The sequence below is a fragment of the Oryzias melastigma genome, linkage group LG13 (genome assembly GCF_002922805.2).
Source record: "Oryzias melastigma strain HK-1 linkage group LG13, ASM292280v2, whole genome shotgun sequence".
NCBI classification, from domain to species: Eukaryota; Metazoa; Chordata; class Actinopteri; order Beloniformes; family Adrianichthyidae; genus Oryzias; species Oryzias melastigma.
The window spans coordinates 12,942,355-12,955,716 of NC_050524.1; the positions used below are offsets into that span (position 1 = coordinate 12,942,355).

At 36.6% G+C, this 13,362-nt stretch overlaps 1 protein-coding gene across 7 annotated transcripts in view; it reads right to left on the reverse strand.

Moving 5' to 3' along the window:
- The window catches only part of igsf9ba (immunoglobulin superfamily, member 9Ba), a 100,221-nt gene that overhangs the window by 59,134 nt on the left and 27,725 nt on the right, over window positions 1–13,362 (reverse strand). For all 7 annotated transcript variants that reach the window (XR_004948960.1, XR_002919749.2, XM_024276592.2 and 4 more), the window contains exon 3: window positions 5,374–5,520. Coding sequence is in view for 5 of the 7 variants with exons in the window: in XM_024276592.2 (XP_024132360.1) it covers window positions 5,374–5,520 (147 nt within the window). In the remaining 2 variants the exon portion in view is untranslated. The remainder of the gene's footprint in view (window positions 1–5,373; window positions 5,521–13,362) is intronic.

The following is a 13,362-nucleotide window of genomic DNA, read 5'->3' on the forward strand; positions in this document are numbered from 1 at the left end:
ATTTAAAGATGTAGGCCCAATTGATTCCTCACTATATCTGGCCCTATTGTCAAAGAGTTCAGACAACCCTGCCTTAGATCATTTATTTCAGACAACTTTAGTATTGTGTTAAGATCTATTATTTTCAAAAGTCACCAAGTTACAGAGAATGCCTTTGTATGACTTGGTTTGAGCATTTTCTAATGTTTCCATTGTTAGTCTGTTGTTATCAATAAAAAATAAAAGAACATGAATAAGAAAGAGAAAAAAAAATGCATTCCTAGCAAAATAAGAAGCTATTTGGTTTTAAATTAATATTATTATTTTTGCACTTTCAGACTTTTTTTTTCAAACTTTTAAATGATTAATCACTTTCTAACTATCTGTTTTAACCTCTTTTATGATTGCAAAATGAACATTTTCAACAATAAAGAGGAGATTTAAAGACAGTTTCCTTTATAGACTTTATTAACATCTGGAACAACTGAGCCTCCCTCCATACTTCCTTTCATTGGTGTTAGACTTGAGTTCGTTTAAATGCAAATATTGTGGCTATTTGTACTATCTGTCACTCATCAGCTGAATAAGTATTTTTTTTTATTTAAGAAGTTTGGCCATTTGTCAATTTCAACTACTCATAAGGGACAAACAGGCAGGGAGTCCACTTGAGATCAAAATCACTCCTGCTTGAGCTTCAGGAGAAAGAAGAAAAAAGGGGAGAACATGCTGAAAGAGAAGGGAGAAGACCAGAGGAGGGGCGGGGGGCTGAGAGAGACAGGACTTAGTGTATTTTTCGGGCACAAGGCCTTGCCATCTGACACCTGCCACTGAGTGGGCATGAATCCCCTGTCCGCTTGGCAGGATGTTTAGGCCAACCAACAGGAACTCAAAGGAGCAGTTTATGCAAAAACAAATGGCTAAAGGAAGCAAGTGTCCTCAGTGTCTGTGCGGAAGCCAGTCAAAGATGGCACCTGCTTACTTCACAGACATCCCCATAGCAGGCCCGTATCATGCTGGACTTCTTTGTTGCATGTCTAGACTTAAAAAAAGCATTTTTTTTTTAACAAACGTGAACCTTTTGCACATCACAACAGATTCGGCGTGTTCACTTTTGACCGCTCCATCCCAAGCCAAATCAGATTTCATTTTACATCGAGGTCACGTGAGGCGGCACATTTTAAAATGTCAAATACATCTGACGTTAAGGGATATTATTAGCTCCGTTACAGCCGTCTGAAGAGCAGAGTTTTTGTTGAAAGGCCTGACAGGAGTGACGGAAGGGAGAGTTGGAAGGAGGGAGCGGGTAATGGGGAATCTTGATGAGGCAGCTACAGAGATGCAGTATGTCTGCACAACAAGACGTCTATACAGGCGCGCCTACAGATGCTTACAAAGCCCAAACATCATGAGAGTGTGCAGGTGACACTGGCTCCACAGTACTAACCCATTTGTGCATTTCCACTTTTAATAACCAACAGAAGTCTTCTTCCGTTGAGCTTTTGTTTCAGCGCAGACGTGGTACTCCTTCTGATAATATCTTGCACAGACTTTTCTACAGGTCAGCATTGTTATTATAAACTCATTTGCTCTCCATAAATGTCTTTTAGCAAAAACTTTCACTCTCTACATGCATATGCTTCATCACATCACATATGCATGACTTTCACACAGCGGTCACAGGTTCACACATCAAAAATACACTCACTTGTGAGACTGACATCACTTTGCTGCAGAATAACAGAGGATCATAGAAATCTACATGACTTAAAAATCCACTCTTTGCTTTAAATCAATTCACTATAGGAGTATAACAATTCATTAAGCGATTCGATTTATATCATTATTTCTGGTTGATTCATAGTCAATATCGGTTCATCTGATTCTCTGACCTAAAATCAATCCAGGACATATTTAGTTATAAGTTCAACTAGTGTGACTCAGAGACAAATATCTGGCTACTAACAGGTGGAGTTTTCCAGACTCCTTACATTTCTTGCAATACAATCAAGTGTTAATTAAATATGTGTGCAAACAAACAAGTAAACAATAGCGGTGTAACAGATCACGGATAATCCCTGGTCTGTACGGATCACTAGCCACAGTTCGGCCCACACGTGCACAGCTCCCTCCCTAATGGCTGCTCTCCTCAGTGTTTATGTAACTGAGCAGAAAGTGAGCGCTGCGTATACTAGCGAGACTTCCTCTGGTCCGTGCGACCAAAACGCAGATCAACACTGGCAGGATGTATTTTGAAAAAATTCCGTGCAAATAGTCACTTTCTTTTTTTTAAATGTGCGACCAACGACAAACTAGCATGCTACTCACTAGCGACCACTTTAGCACAAACTTCAGCCTGATTTCTCTTTATTAAAATACGATCGCTATTCTGTGATGATTCCCCTTGATCGGATTGTTTTGTTGTCAAAGTTTTTGCAGTTGATTGCAAATTTTGGGTCCCCTTTTGGAATTATTTGCATACTTGATCGGACCTCCTCGGTTCTTTACTCGGGAAGACTCCGTGCATCGGCGCACATGTGTCATTTCCTGTCATGTGATGGTGGTCTAATGGTCTAATGGGAATCGTACACTTTATCAAGTCGCAAGCCCCCGAGCCGATCTTTTATGTGGTACCTATACCGGCATCATGTGCTGTCAGGCGAAGGCAGTATGGCAAGCCAAAAGGATAAAAAATCACCAGGAAACTCGGGCATGGCATTGCGTCACCTGCACATTTACTACGGATAATAATAATTATTTGAAATATTTAAATGTTCCTAGTTCCAATACTACAATTAATACAAAAAAATAATGAAAAGTTTAAAAGTTGAAAAGTTTTACCTTTTTGATTTCAGATTTAAATGGTAAATGGCATATACCTGTTGTATAGAGCTTGTCTACCTTCCTTAAAGGCCCAAAGGGCTTTACAATGGCGCCAACCTTCCACCATTTGGATTTTATTCATACATTGGGGGTGGGGGCAAGCTTTTCTGTCAGTTTTTATAGATGTGGTCTCAAAACATGTAAATGTAACCAGAACTACATTTTTCTATATGTTTGTGTTCAAAGTTCAAAGATGTGTAAGTTTATATTTAAGCTTTGAAGTACTTTATATATGTTTTCTCAAATATATGTTTTAAAACTTTTGAAAAAAATAATTTGAGGTTTTTATCTTCTTGCTTTGTCTTGTTGCTTTTTTCACATTTTACTGAAATGATCCGAACCGGGACCCTAAAACCGTGACACGATCCAAACCGTGAGTTTTGTGATCCGTAACACCCGTAGTAAACAAGTATTAATGTCAAATCTATTCACATTTTAGTTTCATAAGGTTCACTGTTATTTTTCCACATCATAATAACAAAAACTGAACATTACTATAATAGTTTATGCTACACTGTATGGTCACATGTCTTTGCAAGATTCAAAGTGTTTCCACATGTGTGTTGTTCACTGTGATGACACTTTTCCAAGATCGGCTAAAATCAATTAATTGAATTTGTTAAACGATTCTATGATGGCATAGGTCGATTTGATTAAAAGTTTACCTGTTAACAGACAGATTGATCTGGTTTGATCGTTGGAATATAAATCGATTCATCAATTAAGCTGATTAATCGCTAATCAGACTCATATAAATCTTGCTTTTAATGACTTCTGATCTGGATAATAAGCTTAACTAATAGTTTTTCCACCACACCTGCAACCAGTCCTGACTGCACACACACATGAAGACATTCAGGTTCTCCAAACAGCGTTCCTCACACTAACCAGATGCAGCTCGTGCAGCCGTAAAACAAGACGACGTCACCGTCTGTGGTGCTCTGCAACAATGTGCAGACACGCTTCACACAGGAGCCACTCGGGTATTCCTGGGAAACGCAAAGGTGCAGATTTTTTTCAGCCTGGTCATCAGTTTGATAGACTCTCAGACTGTCTGAAACCAGCAACAATCAATCCTCCTCTAACCAGCCTCGAAACCTTTTTTACTGGAAGCCTCTTTTTTTAGGCGGGGGAGGAAGCTGCAGGTCTGACCGTCTCACTCATCATACTGACAAAACCCACTGATATAATCAGGGAAATCCTGTAACTGCAGCGCCGCAATTCTTTTACATCATCTGTGACATTAAAAAAGAGAATAAAACAGCTAAACTTAGAGTTTTCAGGGTCAAATGCACTAAACCTTTCTATCCATTAAACTACATTTATACAATCTAATTTTGGGGAGGATCAAAATACAGCAGATCTGTTTGTCAGGCATCACGAGGACCATAACAGACATACTTGATGTGGCCTTGCAGACTGGTGCAAATGACAACATTTACATCACAAAGGCCGCGCACACAGGTGGACACAGAAACCCTGAATTGGTTGTTGGGGGCCAAGAACTTCAAAGCACGCATTAGTTTACATACATCAGGCAAATTACTTATACTTTAATGCAGAGAACTGACTGACCCAAAAGGTAATAAATCTTCAAGGTGATGGTAAAACTCTGTTATGAATCAATAACATGAAGATAAAAGAAATGACAGTCATTTATTTATCTGCAATTGCATTTAGCGTTGTAAAAAAAGACACATTAATAGATTTTTTTTTGTTTTTTGTTTGTCTGCACTATATTCAATTATTAAGATTGTTCTGTTTTCTTTACAAAAACTAAAATTGTGTTTGTTTTTGAAAGAAATTGGAGTTTTTCTCACTCTTACTATCCTAAATTGAGGTTTATTTTCAACTTAATTTTCTGAATTTTGTGTGGTACAAAGGGTTTAGGCCAGGGATTAGCAAACTATGGCCACCAGGAGCCATGTATGACCCAGGGGTCACATGCGGCCCATTAAACGATTTAATCTGGCCCACCAAACTGGAATAAATATATTAATAATCCATACAAAATGTTTATTTGGTCCTGTAGTTCAGGTGTCTCCCCATAGATGGCGCAATACAAATAATTCGACCGTTTTGCATTCATGTCTTTAAAGATATGTTGTTTTTTCAATAATTATATAGGTAATTATTCCGAATATTCAAATATCACATGAACATTTCCCTGAGGGACATCAACCCATTGGTGAAATTGGAACTAAAATGAGAACAAAAAACCACAGTTTTGAAATAAAATCAAAAATGTTATTTTTTTAAGTCGTTTCCACTCAAGAGTAAAGCATGTTTTCCTCCAGCTCCCATGTTATTTCTTTCTTTTACAAGGTAAAGGATCAAAACACGCCACAAATCTGCTCTTAGTCCTGCATTTCTCTCCAACTTTAGAACCCTTTGTGGTCCACGAGAAAGAAAGGTTACACTTTAGATTATTTTTTCCAAACAGAGCCTTTAAACTTCCCAATCAAATTGACTTTTTTTGTTTTATGTCACACACAAACCCATGTTCTTACTTACCATTGACCGTGAGATGCACCCAGCTGCCGTTGTGGAAGGTGTCGTACTGTTGCTCCAGCATTAGGACCCTACACTCATACCAGCCCTGGTCCTCCGAGCGCACTGGGTCGATCTGCAGGGAGGCCTTCCCGTGCAGAGAGGCTCTACCTGCAAAGAGAGATAATGCACCTCTGGTGACCACTCAACTTATGCAGCTTTACATGAACCGTCTTTTCTTTTTTTTTTTTTTTGCTGTTGCAGTAATTCTTCATTTTTGGCAGAGTGAGTATTAAAAGCATGGAGCATTTCATTGCTGCTTTCATGCAGCCTGACATTTACGCCTTCGATCTAATAAAAGATCACAAGCTAAAAAAAGAGCACACACGTTATTACAAATAATCCATGATTCACATAATGAAATTACGTGTGTTTATTAAATTTATGACCGCTGCTGGAACATGGCACTGGATGCAGAAAATAAGTCGTCAGGTGACAAAGATAGCATCTGAAAGTAAAAAAAAATATTGGAACATTTGAAGCTTGATCATAAGATCCTCAGTAATGAAGTTAAACCAATGATGTTATTGTAGATTACACATTTCAACATATCAGTCTCATATTTCTATCTTTATGAAGCCATCATCAGTTTGCATGTTTCCTTTGAAACCAAGAAAATACAGCTTCTAAACTTTAAACGCATTTCTACAAAGTAGATATAATGTTTATCAGAGGTACTCATCAACTGGGAGACACAGAATAAATAAAATAATCCAGGAAATCACACTGTCTGAGTTTTGAAGAGTTTATTTGTATAAATGGTGCAAAAAATAAATGTTTGGTCGATAAATAAACACACTGTAATGTAACCCTGGTTGGTAATGACAGAGGTCAGTCCTCTCCTGTTGGTCTTCAGCAGATTCTCACACACTGTAAATGCTACTTTGGTCCATTCTTCCCTGCAGATCTCCTCAAGAGCTGGAATGATGGAACAAAAGATGACACTAAAGAGGGACGTAAATATAAAAAAGGAAAGAAATTTTCTCAAAATGGTTATTTTCTGCCTCTGTTTTTGCCTTTTGTCTCCTTTTCCTTCCCTTCTCTCATTCTTGACTTTTTATCTTTTTATTGAGTTCTGTTCTTCTTGTTGCTTAATTCACATTGTTAGAACTTTGTGTGATGCTTTTCTTTTTTTCCTTTTCTTTTATTGCATCAACTGTATGATTATGATCATTTACAGCCTCTTGGATATCCATACTTCATATTACTACATTTTTTAAAATCTCTCTGAAGAGTTTCTGTCTGCTCCTAACTTGCTGTTGATAGAATATTCTATCGCTGCAGAGGGATGGAGGAGGATGAAACACTTTTGCACGAGCTGTCTTGTGCCATTTTAGTGATTTCTTTATGACTGAGTTAAATAATAATGAGCGTGAAAATTATTTTTTATTTTTTTTCAAGGTGTTGGGCTATGAAAATTATCTATGAAACTACTATGAAATAAGAGGACAAATAAAAAGCAACATAGCCTTTTAATTGTTTGAAAATTGTTTTTATGTGCAAAACTTTTTGGGAAATTCTAATTTAAACCTCAACCTGTCTGAGGTTTCAGTCCAAATTCATATTTCATTGCTTAACACCTCAAAAGCTGATCTAATTCCATGCAACAGTTTAAAGATCATGGTGTTTCAACATAACTTAACACCCATCAAGCTCAGAAAGTTGCATTTTTACTCAACCACACCTTCCTTTTAATTCAATTAAAATATTTGGCGCCACTGAGGAGATATCCTGCACTTCACAGAAACCCCATTTCTAGTGGAAGTTTTCATTTCCCACCTCCTCCTACTTCAAAGCTCAGGATAAATTGGAATTCTGAAAGGAGGAAATCACAAGAGAGCAGAGACGTTCAGGAAAGTAAGCATGGAGAAGCCCTCAGCTGCTAAGCTGTCTGTCTTCAAGCTTCCAGCCTGCTGCTGACATGGCTGCCGCTGACAGCCCAGCAGACTAAAACATTTGCTTCTGCTCTGTTTGACAAGCGCTCAGAGATGGAGCATTTTGCCCAACTTTGATGTGTAGATGTACTGTAAGCACAGCTTCCTGTTACAGACATCTGCGGCGGTCCGAAATGACTATACCAGCAAACCTGAGTGCTGGAGACAGACACCCAACCCTGATGCCGGGCTCCCAAACAGACATTTTATTTTTATTAGCCAAAAATCAATATGGCAAACAGAAGGCAGGAGGAGAGAGACGTGCAGGCTCGCAATGAAAAGGTAGGTTGTCTTTAAAAAAGTCGGGTCTATTTTTACCTGACGTGCTGAGGGAGGCAAGAGGTGGCGTGAAGGGTAGGAATCAACCTCATCTCCCATTTGTCAGGGAGTGAGAGGGTGCGGCTGTAAACAGAGTTAACAGCACTGTATCCACGGAAAGACTGGCCCCCTGGGCATAGACCACTTAGACACTACAAGTTTGTGTCTCCTCTGAAGACACAGAGATCCAACACCTTCTTCAGATCACACCACAGACTTCGATGAGAAAAAAAGACACATCTGATGTGACAAAAACGATTGATAAAGAGTTAAAAAATGAAAAGAATTCATGAAAGTCAATTTTTTTCTAAATGAATTTCTTCAAAGTGCAGCTGTTTCAAATGCTGTGTGAGCTCTATACCATTGAAACACTCTGTGAAGCTGAGTTTTACTATGAAAAAACAAAAACACACAAATACTTTCATTTCTGACTATAAGTTAATATTTAGTAGTCATATATTCAAACATGTCCGCCATCTAGTGCTGACTTTCTCTGCTAGTTCCACCTCATAAACTTATTTCCTGTGCTTAACATTTTTTAACATTTTTAGGGCAAAGAATAACAAATCAACCAAAAAATGTACTCTTAAAATATTTTTATGTTATAATTAAATCCAATTAAAATTATTATTATTATTATTATTATTTATTTTTTGCTAAAGGTGAGACTTTTTTGATAATACACTAAAAAAAATGTATAAAAAGGTGGAATCATGTCGTAAGTAAAGAGGGTTAACATGAACATGTTTAATATAATTGTCCCTCACTATATTAGCTTTTTTGGAGAAGTTTTTTTGAGCAATTTTGCATACTTTTTATTTTTTTAATTTATTTATTTTTTTACATTGGATTGTGTTCTGCAACCTCATTGGTCGTAGATAACTGTCAATCAATCTCCTCCCTACTGTGTGCTTCCTGTACAGAACGTTGTTGAATGTAAACAAAACTTCAATGAGGAGCAGATTTTAGATTTTTGCTTTCATTCTATAAATACTGAGTTTTTTTCTACAAAGGTTTGCATTTTGAGAGTTTAGACAAGAGAAAATAGTAAAAAATGTTCATTTGTGTCAGAGAAAAGTGTGTAGTGAAGGTTTTTACAACCTTAAAACATCTATGATTGTAAAACATACAAGTGACTACATCATAGATTTCACCTTTCATAGATTATTTCTTAATAACATTAAACGAGAGACCAGTGTGTACACTGGGTACATTTTTGGACCCCAAAATAACATTTTATTATTTGTTTACTACAAGAACAGCGTGTCTAGTATTAAAATAGTCTATATTCAAAACCCAATTACCGTATTTTCCGGACTATAAGTCGCGGTTTTTTTCATAGATTGAATGTCCCTGCGACTTATACTCCAGTGCGACTTATATACGAATTTTTAATGAGATGAGATATGGACCGTAAGTCTAGAGTGCCCTTTTATGGTGATCTATGCAATTACTTTATTTACTTTAGTTATTCAGACGTGACACAGAGGACTAAGAATTTAACGGATTTAGTGATATGGAGTGAGATTGCGTGCAATTAATTACAGTAAAGATACAAAGTTGATGAGTTCTTGAGGCTATAGTTAAATAAAACTGTTATGTTATATAAATGCTACATCTTTTCGTTTTTTTCATGATGCTAATATGTGAATATGTGTTGACACATATTCAGCCTGTTTTCTATTCACTAATGAATGTTATAACTTACCTTCCAGGATGATGTAATATTTTTTTTTTCAACCAGTTTGTAAAATAAATTACTTGAAAAAAATGCGACTTATACTCCAGTGCGACTTATGTATGGTTTTTTGTTCTTCATTATGCATTTTTTGGCCCCTGCGACTTATACTCCGGTGCGACTTATAGTCCGAAAAATACGGTAATTGTGGAGGCTGTCAAAAAACTTGTACAAAAATAAACTCTTAGGCTAATATTTAAAATGCATGGAGTTTCAACTTCAACTGATGTTTCCTCTGAATGTCAGCTGTTTGTCTCTCATTTCACATTGATTTTTGCTTAGAGTTATTTAGCATAAATACAAAGCACTGCTAAAGTTATAGAAGCAGAGGAGACATTGGCTGCATTTCCATTGACTATGAAATTGTGAAAATTGGATTTGCGTTAATAAATCTGACTAATGAAAACACAACAATTAAAAAAAAAACTCACATTTAGAGAAAAAAAGTTGTTTGGTATTGAAATTGACATATTTTGCAGCATGACCGGATACCACGCTCAGCTGGCGGGCACCACAAGAGGTCCCACAGCATCACACTGCTCATTAAAAGTTAAGAATGTCATGTGGAATTGTTTGATCCACAGCTTCTATGTAAAACCACGATTTCCCCAAATCTCTTAGCCGCTCCCACATAGCTTGCCACTCCATTATCTGAATAAGACGCCTACGTCTCCTTTGATAGATGATGATGAATGCTAGTGCTGTGGCAGAACTTTGAATGTATCGGCTATAAATCAAAGTGTTGTTTATATCCATCACCTGTTTTTGAATAAATTATCATATAAGTTGGTTTGTGTTTATTCGTGGCTCAGTATGGTTTATATTCTAAAGTTTCTAAAAAGAAGTGCTGACTGGATATTTATTAGAATTTTATGGAGTAGTTGGACTCTTTTTACGTCACCCTAAATACAAGAATGTTGAAATAAACTGAACAGAAGCATCGAGATATATATATTTTTTGTTACTATAGTAACTTCACGCTATAACAAACATTTCACAAAGACTTCAGAAAAGTGGATCAAGTTGATGTACTGTAAACTGGTCCTTTTTTCATTAATTGGGACACATGGCGTTCTGAAACTCCCACAATTATCGGCATGAGTTTCCGTCTGCATGAGGAGACATCATTTTTTTTCTCAATAGAGGTGCCTCTAATTACAGTGACATTGTTCTACTGTACTATGACATGTTTGCAGCATTTTTTAGTCAACTAAGCTCTAGAAAGAAAGGTAATATTATCCCGCTCCCTAATTTTAAGACTCAATTTGACTGTTTCCAAACATTTTCCATACTGTTATTGTATATGCTGTTCCATCCTTCTGTTAGGAAAAGGGAATAATAGCGTTCTTATTCAACTAAGAGACAAAACGAGGGCCCAGTGCGTCTTTTATTATCTCTTTTAGCAGAAGATCTACCAGATTTTTCCCTTTGAAACGGAAGAAAATGGTTCAATCCCACAATTCCTTGCAATACCAAAATCAAAATGCACAAAAGCATCAAAAGCTCATCCTCATATTAGAAAATGTTCTAAATCCAGTGTTCTACAAATAAACTTGGCAGACTAATTGTTGTGTAAGCACTTAATGCAAAACTGAACTTACTACATAGTTGTGAGCTCAAATTTAAGACTTTCAATTACCTTTTTAGATGAAGCAACACGCATTTTTCAGGAATCATCACATGAAAATGTATTCCATTTACGCAAAAGACAAAATTGTTACAATGATGTCCTAAAAATGATACAAAAACAGCCGCATTTAAGATCCAGATTCAAAAAAAGGCAACAAACATGAAAGTGTTGCATTGTTTGAAGGTAGTTCATTGCAGTTTGTTTCCTAATAATTGCAGTCAGCTTTTTGTGATTTTTTTTCCCATGTAATACACTTTTTGAACAAAATCAACTTTATGTTTTTCTTTTTTTGAGTACATGTGATATATATTTTGCATGACACTCTGAGTGTGCTTTGTAAAACATAATTTGTACTATAACTGACATGGAGTGAAAAGACATCATTCTGCACATTTTAACAATTGGATCAAATTTTGTTTCCTTTTTAATCTCCGCTAAAAATAAATTTCCTCCTTTGACCCTAGCTGTTTGCCAACAAGCTCAAGGAAAAGAGTTTGAAAAAAATGGAGATAGGAAGAATTTCTCTGAGAATTTAGTTGCACCCTTGACCTGATGGAAAGAAAGTCATTTAGTTTTGTTTTTTTTCACACATTTTTAGCAAAGACCTAAAACAAAAATGTAATTAACAGTATATCTATACCCTACACTATTGTATGTTCCACACTAAATGACACTATAGGGATATAAGGCAAATTAAGTGAGACAAAAGCATCACAAACTGCATTCACAGTCATTCTAGAACTTGCTTGTAACACGCTTTATGTTAGCACGTTGGAAGCCTTAGCCACATTAGAAGTGTTAGCATATTTACTATAGAAATAACTCCCAACCTTGTTTGTAATGTATAAAAGAAAATGACTGACACCAAAAAAAAAAAATACTGTGACTGTGAAAACTCCTAACCTTGTAAGTAACATTGAAAAAAAACGGTCCGACCCAGCTAAACGTTAGCCACATTAGCATATTTACATTAACACACTACCAAACATTTTGACAAAACACCATCTACTTTTCAAAATTGCTTCAACATCAATAAACCCAACCATAAATAATCCAAAAATAATGAGTCATTTCAGATCATAAGGCGCCCACTCTTCTTTTTTTTAAGTAAAGGCTTTTAAATGTGCCTTATAGTGAGGAAAATGTAGTATAGAAGGGTAGAAACTTGCAATAAAACTATTTGGCAAAATGGTCCAGAGAAGCAAAATATTCCAAATTCATTTTGCGTCCATTTAAGGTTTTAATGAAAAACATCTTCTCCTTAAGTCAAAGTTTAGTGAGATCCTCTTGACCCATAACAAAAACCATTAGAGACTAGAGCCTGATGCTAAACCCTGCCTTGTGAGAAGTCTTTTTGAAACATTTTATGTACAAAATACTCAACAAACATCACTGATTGGGTAGCAGCTGGGTGACAGATAATCACATTTACTCAACTCATCCATTCTATTTGTACTGAGTGATAATTCATGGAAATAGTCCAAATAAGCTCTTAGGCCACATGAGTGTATTTGAAAAACCATAAAGAATTTCACAGAATCCCATGTCACCAAGAGAATTCAATCCCCAAAACAAGCTTTAGTCTTTGTTATGAGAACGGCCATAATCACGATGCATCTGTTCATGGAGAATTTCTGAAACAGGATTTTTTTCCCTTTCTGATGCCCACTTGCTGAATCTTTCTGCTAAATTACTTTTTTTTTTTTTGCCCTTAAGCTCACACCTCAGTAGTAACATAATCGATCAATCAAACTAATTAATGATTAATTGAACTAATATTATAGTAAAAAATGACAAGTTTTTTTGATAAAAACTGCACAATCAAAGGGCTGCTGGGAACGCTTTTCCAATAGAAGAAAGAGTAATCAAAGTGGATTTTTAAGGTTTTTGAGTGTTTTGTTTAGGTTTCAAAATAGAATAACTTTTGTCGTTATTCTGACAGTTTTTATCATCTCAAAGATGTGACTTGTAGGCAACAGGACATTTTCAGTCTTGTGGTCTACTGAGATTAATGGTGTATTTAGACTGAAAAAGACCCTTGATCCGGACTGAGTCCACTTAATTTGGTCCAGATCGAGTCTTAAACCTTGCGTTTGGTCTGTATTCAGACTGGTGTTTCCGTTTCAAACTAAACAAACAAAACCACATGACTAAAGATCTCTGCAGTCATTGGCCAGTGTTACATCCTGCTGCAGCCTGGCCTCCTTTTCCATTCGGTTCCCTTCGGCTCACCTGGCAGGTGTGGCCAATGTGCCTTGATTGGCACCTGGTGTCCATTTAAGTCGGAGGCGGCCACACCAAGCCAGGCAGGGAGCAGAGCAGCAGGCTGGGTT